The sequence below is a fragment of the Perognathus longimembris genome, chromosome 18, assembly GCF_023159225.1.
Source record: "Perognathus longimembris pacificus isolate PPM17 chromosome 18, ASM2315922v1, whole genome shotgun sequence".
Lineage (NCBI taxonomy): Eukaryota > Metazoa > Chordata > Mammalia > Rodentia > Heteromyidae > Perognathus > Perognathus longimembris.
The window spans coordinates 21,925,887-21,935,803 of record NC_063178.1 but is presented as its reverse complement, the minus strand read 5'-3'; the positions used below and the strand labels follow the sequence as shown (position 1 = coordinate 21,935,803).

The following is a 9,917-nucleotide window of genomic DNA, read 5'->3' as shown; positions in this document are numbered from 1 at the left end:
CTCCCCACCGAGGCTCCTGGAGCATTTGCTCACCTAGAGGTGATCAAGCTGGCAAGGCGGGGGCGGGGGGAGGTTTGTTTATGAAGTGTGCTTTCAGGGCGGGAGAACCCCGAGAGTGAGCTGACCTGCGCTGGAAGGGCCCCTAGTTCCGGGGGGGCGCGGCTGGGTCCTGTGCCTGTCCCAGCTCCGCGGTGGCCGGGCTGGCTGCTGAGCACCTGCCCCCAGGCACCGGGGAGGGAGGCAGAAGAGGAGGCGGTAGGATGGGTTTGACCTCTGGCACGCCCAGGCCATGGCGGGATTCTCGACACAGGAGACAAACTAAAGAGCTGGGCATGGGAAAAGGCCGCGCAGACCACAGGCCGCAGCGGATGCCTATCCTGCTGGCGAGCCACAGCGCCACCTGCTGGTCCCACGGCCCTCGGCCCACGGGAGGCCAATGCCCTTTCTCTGGGGCTGCTTCCAATCCTTCCATTGTTTCCTTTACTGGGCAGTCCCCAGCTCCCAGTCCCAGCTTCTCCAGCTACAGCAGGTAGACGATTTCCAAAAGACCATACACCTGTCAGTAGGCCATTTCGATCTTAACAGAAAAATCTCACTCTAACGAACCCTGTCAGTAAACTTAGTATTAATGAAGAAATCCAAGGCTCCAGGAAGACTGAGGTCTCACCTATACCAGAAGAAGGGGATGGCTTTCTGCTGCAGACGGACGTGGGGGGTGGGGTGACCTCTGGCTGGGGGAGGGGTTGGGCAGCTGGGGACCTTTCTAGAATCTGTTCACAAAGCATGGACTCTGTCCTTCTTTAGACTGGATGCCCTTGGGGGGTGTTTGGGAGACTTGGGGTCTGATGGAGACCCTGGGAATTGCAAAGCCACCGCGCATAGCTTTGTGAAGACACTGCGGGAGGCATTTGGCCATCCTGCCACCCCTCCCAGCCAGGGCCTAATGGGGCTGTATCAGTCAGTTCTCAATTCCCGTGACAAAATTCTAGAGGAAACAACTGGGGAGGAGCTGGGCTCCCGGTGGGAGAGGTTTCAGTCCGTGGCCTCTGGTTCCGTGGCTTCAGGGCTGGTGTGTGGGGAGGAGCAGCATGGTGGTAGAAAGCCTGGCTGAGGAAAGCTGCTCACCTTCAGGGCGGAGGAGGAGGAGGGAGAGGAGAGCGGAGAGAGACAGAGAGAAGCAAAGAAAGAAAGGGGGGGGGGGAGGAAGAAGAGGATTTCCAGAGAAATGCTTCCTTCAGCCACGTTGTCTCCTAACTGCCCACTCAGGATGAACGCACGCATGGTGGGTGAACTCACTGGTGGATCCGAGCAGGCCCCTTCACCACCCCGGCCCCCTCAACCTCACCGCAAGGTGGGGACCAGGCCTTCCTAGTCAAGCCGTGACAGAGGCCGTGTCAGGTGGGGTGCCACGTCACGGTCCCCCCCCTCCCAGTGGCTAGAGCGGGAGCCACGCTCATCTGGCTTCTTCTGGAAGGGCAGGCGCAGGTCCTGAATTCCACCCCAGCCCATGCTTCCCGTCCGCTCTCAAGCTTCCTCCCCTCACAGACGGCACCGACGCCCAGCCGAAGCCAGGCTGGTGGCGCTGGCCATGGCTCTGTCCACACTGAAGCCCGGGGGGGCACCTGACACCATCTGGATTCTAAAGCAAGCGGGGGTAAAACCCTTCTGCAGCTGGACATGGGGGGGGGAGAGAGAGAGAGAGAGAGAGCACCCATCTCTCTTGCCCCCACTGGGACCCAGCAGGGCTGTTTGAGAGGGCTGAGGGGGGGCGGGGCCCTCTCTTGTTCTATCTAGTCTCTAGAGGGTTGGCTTTTCAGGCAGCCCCCCCCCCCCCCCCGGCCTGGGAGAACACCCCAGGTCAGCTCCTTCTCCTCGCCAGGGCGGGGTCATCCTGACGCTGGTGACTGAGATCGGGGCCGGGTTCTGCACGGGGCTCTCTCGTGGACGGTTCGAGGTAGCTGGGTCGCGGGGCCCTCGGGCAACGTGGATGCTTGCCGTCTGCAGGGGCATTCGTGTCCTGTCCCGCCCGATGGTCCTGCCCTCGTGGGCAAAGGATTTCCAAGACTGCGCCCCCCGTGTGTCACTGACAGCGACGTAGCAGCAAGAGGCCCTGGGACTGTGAACGCATCCGACGGCTGCGACTGGAGCAAGTCCAGTCACCCGCTGCTGCTCCTCCGCTGACAGCATCAGGGCCGGCAGGGGGCGCCATGGAGCCCCCCAGCCAGCCCTCCTCTCCCTGACACCGTTCTGCTCACCGCGAAACCCTTTCTCCACGCCTCTGGGTTCTCCCTGTGGCGGAACACCACTCCGAACCCTCTCTCCTCCATCTTGTTTAGTCGGGAAGTCCTAAGTCGTGCCCGTCACGGTCTTGCCTTCTGGTTTCAGCCGCCACCGTCACCATCCGGATGCGAGGACGTGTGCCAGGACAAGGCCGGCCTGGCTGATGGTCTGCGGATACCGGCAGCATGGCAAGTTGTCTCTTAGGGCGCTCAAGGCAGGGATGTCCTCCCATGGCCGTCTCCTAGTGCCACCACACCGCCAAGGGCGTCTGGGGGGAGAGCGGGGTGGGGGAAGGCAAGGCAGAGCCCCACCACTGAGCTCTACCCCCGGCCCCAGCTCTGGAGCTCTAAGAACAAGGGAGGACATTTGCTAACTCATTTGCTGTAGATCTCAGGTACGCGTTTTCACAACTCTATTGAGATCCCGAAATGAACGCTGGAAACCACTAGGAGATTAAAAGCTTCTGGTAAATAATGATCTTAAAAATAGGTCCTCGTTAGAGTACTCAGAGGCCAAATATCTATTTAATATTATGATGTTGTATATATATATATAAATTCTTGCCCTAAGTGAGATCCAGATTTATAGCAGTTAATATTTATGGCAAAATCTTGTTACTTGATTGACAATTATGATTCCTGTCCCCCCCCCCACAGTCAGTGTAAACCACTCAATAAATTGTGATTATTTTGGAGTTTTTATTTTTTTTTGGAGGGGTCTTTATGTCACAAAATGACACTGTGTAATGTTTACAATGGGTATTAGACACTGAGATGTTTTTTCCTTGTACACTATTTGGGAGTAAAACTGTAGTAACATTTGAAACCATCATCAAAAAAGGCAGCGCAAACTTTTCTGTATATAAACTGTACATAGAAACAAGGCACTATATATTTCTGGGGAGATATGAAAGATTTGCATAGATTCTTCGGAGTCCATGCTATTCAGTACAATTTTTCTGTTCATTTTAGCACCGGAAGCAGTACTCAAAACAAGTCAGACCTAATGTGACAGGAAATGCTTCTGAAGAGGTGAGGATACGGATGGGTGGCGGATCAAAGCCAACAGAAGCAATGTCAGCTAACTTGCAGTAATATTTCGACATCAAAAAAAAAAAGAAAGAAATTAAAAGTAAATGAATACATATTGCTTTTTTAAATACATATTTGATTTATACGGTGTTTATATAAATATATATATTTTTAGAATCCACAAACTATCAAAATAACACTTTTATAAAGAGAACTGCTACAAAAACATCGGCCACGTGTGGTCAAAGGAAGAGGGCAGAGTTGTGCTGGGCCCTCTAAATCACGGGTCAAGTGCACGGAGAAATGCTTTAATTGACATCACCTGCTGAATCGTGGAAACGTACATTCCCAAAGAGTTCTCTCAAAACATTTACAAAATACACAACTCCAGGACAAGCAGTAGAGTTAATAAGATCAAATTTGGGGTTTGGAAAAACCCTCTGATTTCAAAATATAAAAAAAAAAAAATACCAATCCAAAAAATAAGTATCCACTGTTGGGGTGGTCGGGTGTTGCGGGTGAGCACGCGGTCGCTTCCTCCCGCACCCGTCACGCTCAGAACAGGCCTTTGGCTTTCTTCAGGTTCACCTGCTTCCAGGTGGGCAGCGCGCTGTATTCGTCTCTGGTCATATCCAGCGCAAACTGGAGGAAACAAGAAACGCCCACTGTGTGAGAGGATGCCCAGCCCCCGGGTGCTGGTTACGACCCCAACGACAGACCCCTCACCTCGAAGTCTTCGTCGGTGAGATAGATCTCCAGCTTCAGGGGATCCACGCCTTCCGGCAGCGGCCTGGCTAGGAGATCGGCCAGCGGGTAGATGGTTTTACAGAGCGTGGCCAGGACGTCTTCGACGAGGGTGATCTGATTGGAAACCTCCGTGTCCTGGACAGGAGGGGCAGAGAGAGCTCGGTGCGTGCCGCGTGCGATCGCGTGCTAGTGAACACGCAGCCCTGCCCGATCTGTGCCTCAGCCCCAGACGGCGCCTTGGAGCTCCACCTCGCCCTGAGGGAAGGCCCAGGGCCCGGAATAGATAGGATCACACCCTGGCTTTTGTTTTCTCATCCTACTGCCAAGTTTCAGATAACCCTGTAACAGGGCTGCTTCCAAAAGAATTCACTTTCTCATAAGTGAATTGAAGCATAAGACAACTGGATTCACAGTCTAAATACTTAGAAGCTTCCAAATAAATGGCATGCATGCTTTCTTACTCTCTGTCTCCCTGTCTCTCCGTGTTTCTCTCTCTCTCTCTCTCTCTCTCTCTCTCTCTCTGGTATCCTGACTGGAAACTGAAGTCAGGGTCTTGTGTTTGTAGGTGCTCTACAACTTGAGCCAAACACCCAGTCCTTTTGATTTTAGTTTTGTTTTTTCAGGTAGGGTCTCATGCTTTTGCCCAGGCTGGCCTCGAATGGTGATCTCCAACTCCTTAACAGATATAAACCTTCTGTTTCTCCCTCAGGTATCAGTTCTTGAGCCACAATAAGGCTGGGGATATGGCTTAGCAGTAGAGTACTTGCCCAATATGTTCAAGACCTTGGGCTCCCTGCCCAACACACTCACAGACAGACAGACAGACAGGAAAATGCGCCTAGAAATATTCTGGTCATGAATCCTTCCTTCCTTCCTTCCTTCCTTCCTTCCTTCCTTCCTCCCTTCCTTCCTTCCTCCCTTCCTTCCTTCCTTCCTTCCCTAACTTCCTCCCTCTCTTCCTCCTTTTCTTTCCTTCTCCTCCCTTTTTTTCCTTCCGAAACCACTGTGTGCATATAGTGTGAACAGATTACTCAGGGTGAATTATCTTCCTCCATTCAGCTTGGGTCCCGTGGGTCGCCCTCCTTTGGAGAGGCAGGACGGCTGGACGGGGGAAGGATGACTACAAGCTGTTGGCAAATTCAGCGGCCCATGGCTCTAGCCCGTGACGGGACTTTGGAGGTGTGTTTCAGAGTGAGCCAGGCTGTGCCCATGTCTGGTTCCTTTCCTGCTGCCTTGGGGACACGGGACAAGCAACTCCATGTTTTGTGTCTCTGCGTCTATGCCGGCAAAATTGGGATACTAATAAGCTGAATCTTAACGGGCTGTCCTGATAATTAAGTAAGAAAATAAATGTACAGTGTTTGGAGCGGTGCCCAGTCAGGACAAGCACTTAGTAAATCTTAATTAATGAGGACGGCTTGCTGCGGGGGTGGGGCTGCCTCCCCCTGGCTGAAACCCCCCCAGACCCGTACAATATCACGCGACCCCTGCCGCCGCCCAGCGACCCACAGTGAACGCAGGACTGTGACGGCCATTTGCACCCTGTGTTTGGACTGCATGCGGTGGTCCGGCGCTGGCAGCCCTGCAGCCTCTGGGCTGGCTTGCTCATCTTTATTAACTCCCACAGCATGTTGCTGCCAGAGATCAGGCTGAGGCCAGCCCCTTCCCTGTGGAGATCAAATCCCGCAGCTCCAGAAAAACAGATTAGCAGGCATGGCTCCGTTGGTAGAGCACCTGCCTAGCGTGCACCAGACCCTGGATTCAATTCCCAGTACCACCAAAATAGAGATTCTAGATAATAACGTTCTGGTAAGGTAGAAGTGGTCACGAATGCCTCATTTCATATCAGATGGGCACATAAAAGACAAATTTTTAAGTCCCAGTCCTGGGACTTGAACTCACGGCTCTAGGCACTGTCCCGGAACATTTTTTGCTCAAGGCTAGCACTCTACTACTTGAGCCACAGTGCCACTTGTGGCTTTGGTAGTTAGCTGGAGATAAGAGTCTCATGGACTTTCCTGCCCAGGCTGAATTCAAATTTCAATCCTCAGATGTCAGCCTCCTGGGGAGCTAGGATTAAAGGTACAAGTCCCTGGTGCTGCTGGCACCAGGCTCAAAAGACAGTAAGGAAGCTGGGCATGGTGGCTCACGCCTGTTATCTAAGCTACTCAGGAGGCTGAGATCTGAGGATCACAGTTCAAGGCCAGCTCGGCAGCAAAGTCCTGGAGACTCTTATCTCCAATGAACCACCAGAAAACTGGAAGTTGTGCTGTGACTCGAGTAAGTGGTAGAGCGCTAGCCTTGAGCTGAAGAGCTCAGGGACAGAATCCAGGCCCAGAGTTCAAGCCCCATGGTCAATTAAAAAAAGATAATAAGGAAAATTTGATCACCACCTGGGTACGAGTGTGTCACCATCCCCCAAGTCCCTGAATTATTTGAACACACCCCAGATCAAGTTTGGTTTATGTCTTTTCTACCTGAGGCTAATCTCTGAAACATGCATTGAGACCTGGAGAAGCATCAGTGTTTTAACTAACAGAATGAGAAGAAAGCAGTTTTTATTTATAGTCTTCAAAGTAATTAAATTCACCTATGTTTGTAAGTATTTAAAGAACTGAGTTCTATGTATAGAAAAATTATCAGAATAGTCCAACTGATTTCATTAGGCTTCTCATTTTCCTAAACTAATTCCTTCCTTCCTTTCTTCCTTCCTTCCTTTCCTTCCTTCCTTCCTTCCTTCCTTCCTTCCTTCCTTCCTTCCTTCCTTCCTTCCTTCCTTCCTTATTCCCTCCCTCCCTCCCTCCCTCCCTCCCTCCCTCCCTCCCTCCCTCCCTTTCACAGCAGAACCCTAGGCTGGCTTTGAACTTTTGATCCATCCACCTCGCCCTAGTGAGCGTATCGGCTTTGAAAGTGCAGTGTGCAGACACACGCTTACCATCTCCGTGACCTCAGCAATGTCCTCCCTGTGCTCCCAACAGGGAAACATGTTGGTGAAGGTCAGGGGCTCGAGACCAGCATGGATGAGGTAAGACTTGGGGGGCGGCTTCTTGAGGTTCTTTCCTGTGGTGACACAGAATGCAAACCACGTCAGGGGCTCAAGTATTTCCCTGACTTCCCTTGGGATCTCATTGTCTTTGTTTAGATCTCCTGATTTCAAGTTTAAAATGACAATTAAAAGTAGTTCATAACAACACTTGCATGAAAATATATATACTTTTTTTTGCCAGTTCTGGGGCTTGAACTCAGGGTCTGAGCACTGTCCCTGGCTTCTTTGTGCTCAAGGCTAGCACTCTGCCACTTGAGCCACAGTGTCCCTTCTGGCTTTTTCTGTGTATGTGGTGCTGAGGAATCGAACCCAGGGCTTCATGCATGCTAGGCGAGCCCTCTACTGCTAAACCACACGTTCAGCCCCTGAAAATAATTTACAGTGTGAATTTGATGCCTTTGACGACACAGGGCCGTGAGTCGACCTGACTCTTTGTCCTGGGATGAACGAAACGCTTCTGGGTCCTTGGGCAGCGGAAGCAGCTACCTGGACCTCCTAGGTGGGCATCCGCCTCCCGTTAGTCACCGCGAAGGTTTCCTCCCACCTCATAACACAGAAGGAACCTCAACAGCATTAGGTGGGTAACTGTAATGTCTTTTTTATAAGCATTAGCATGAGCCTATAAGCACTTCAGCAGTTTAGAACTCTATTATGAAGGCTTTTCAAGAAAAAAAAATCAACTGCACACATTCAGTGATGTTAAAATGATCAGTGAAACCAGAAACATTCAGATAAAACATTCAGTACTGGTTCCTTACATTTATGCAAAAAACGACACATTTTATGTGGAGGATATGCTAAAAGATACTCCATGGTTTTGCTATTTTGTTTTCCCCCGGTACTGGGGGTTGGATTCAGGGCCTGGGGCTTGTAGGCAGGTTGCCCTACCTGCTAAGCCACACACCCCACCCTTTGCTTGTTCTGTTTCTCAGACAGGGTCTCAAGCTTTTGCCCTGGTAAGCCTTGGACAAGATCCTCCTCCTTCCATCTCCCAAGCATCTGGAATTACAGCATGAACCACTACACCTGGGTAACTAGAAGTAAAAAAAAAAAGGGGGGGGGAGGATAGTAAAAATAATACTGAATGCTAATGTGGCCGACAGTGACTTTTCAGCCAATTTTGGGCGGGGGGAAGAAGAGTTCTGTTTTGCAAAGATGCTGCTTTACACAGAACGTGGGGCGGGGGCCCACAGGTCTTGCAGCATGAATAACGGAGTTTTAGTCAGTTCCGTGTTCCATAATGCACCCTTAGGGTGAAAAGCGTCTTTCCTATCAATGTGGGTTGCTTCCTGTCAGGCTTGGGAGAACTGTTTTTTCCGGAGAAGTTCCTGCTTTGTCCAGGTGGCTTGGCCCTCGATGATTACATTTAGGTTAGGTCCTTGTCTCGCTACACTTTAACTAGATGCCCTGGTAGAAGCTCCTCGACTTTTAGGTTATGTCCCGTCAATGAAGCCGCCTCCCTTGGCAGGTTGGGAACCCGAGTTCCGCCGATGTGAGCGGAGCCTGGCGACCCACTGGGCGCGGGCGGAACGAGAGCGGCCGACCTGCTCTGTGCGCTGGCTTGCTGGAGTTTGGGTTGCTGGTGTGACCTTCTGCAGAAGCACGCGTGGCCTGCCGAGTTCCCTTCGCGTTGGGGGTCCTTGTTCCTACGTAGGACCCAAGCACCCCCAGTCACTTCTACCACAAGCTACGTGGTCTCATCATACGAAAGAGCAAAGTGAGTTCTCACTTGTGCTGGCAGAGGAGAGAGAACAAACGGATCTTAAAATGAACCGCGTGCTTCGCCAGGACGCTGGCGTTTTGCTATCTGCCAGGCTGTGCCCTGCTGGTGGGCAGGGGCGGGTAGAAAGGCGGGTCTGGGCCTCACCTCGGCAGTACTGCAGGACGGTCTCCATGGCGCTCTTCCGGTCGGAGGCCCAGCGGATGCGGGCCGAGCCGGTGATCTTGTTCTCGATGGGCCACCAGCCTTGCCAGAGGTAGACCTCATGGTGATTGTCAACCAGGAAAAGCGCTGGGGGAAGAAGACAGCCAGACCATCAGGCGCTCCTGCGGGGCTGCTTCGCACACGCCCTGCCCCACACCTGAGGACGGCCCCCGCCCCATGGGGGGGGCATCTCCCCGAGGCTCCGGAGGAAGGGCACTGGGAGACCCCCCAGCCCTTTGGAAGTGAATCTCAGAAAAGGCCCCTAGGCAGAGAAGACAAGGATATGCCCATCTTCGTTCTAGCGTGGCGTGCCTGAACCCTGTCCTAGCACGTATGGGGGGATGCTGGGAAAACTGCCCACACTGGAAGAGCCTCGGGGCGGGGGGCTATCCACCCGAGTCCCGGGCCCAGGATGGGCACAACCACCCTTCTGGAGACGAATGTCACCCACACACGACAGGTGCCTTGGTCAAACTTGGTGGGTGCCCCGGCTCTCCCTGCGAGCTGCAGGTACCTGCTGCGTCTGGACACGGGGCAGGAGGCAAATGAGGAGCTCAGGCAGAGTCAGCCTGCAGCCTGGTTGGCAAGGAGGAGGAGGAGGAGCCATAAAGCCCCGAGTGTTGCAACTAGAGTGACAGCCCAGGGACTTCGGCCTGGTGGGAAACGGCCCTGACCTTGACTGGGGCAGTCAAGGTCACTCGGGCTCACAGCTCTCTTTGGCTAACTCAGCATCGTCCCCTCCCGGCTCCTCAGCCATTGGCTTCTGCAGCTGGGGAGGCCACGGGACACACACACAGTCCGGCAGACGGGACAGACGCAGAGGTCTACTAGGACTTCTGGGGAAGTCTCGGCTTTGTCTGATAGAAGGAAGAGTCCGGGTCAACCGTGC

The 9,917-nt window shown here is 52.9% G+C and overlaps 1 protein-coding gene across 2 annotated transcripts in view; it reads right to left on the bottom strand.

Moving 5' to 3' along the window:
* Window positions 1-3,810: 3,810 nt before the first annotated feature.
* The window catches only part of Svil (supervillin), a 193,972-nt gene continuing 187,865 nt past the window's right edge, over window positions 3,811-9,917 (bottom strand). For both annotated transcript variants that reach the window (XM_048367915.1, XM_048367916.1), the window contains 4 exons: window positions 8,972-9,115; window positions 6,994-7,118; window positions 4,038-4,193; window positions 3,811-3,953 (listed from right to left, as the gene is read on the bottom strand). In XM_048367915.1, coding sequence (XP_048223872.1) covers window positions 3,867-3,953; window positions 4,038-4,193; window positions 6,994-7,118; window positions 8,972-9,115 — 512 coding nt within the window. In that variant the 3' untranslated portion in view covers window positions 3,811-3,866. The remainder of the gene's footprint in view (window positions 3,954-4,037; window positions 4,194-6,993; window positions 7,119-8,971; window positions 9,116-9,917) is intronic.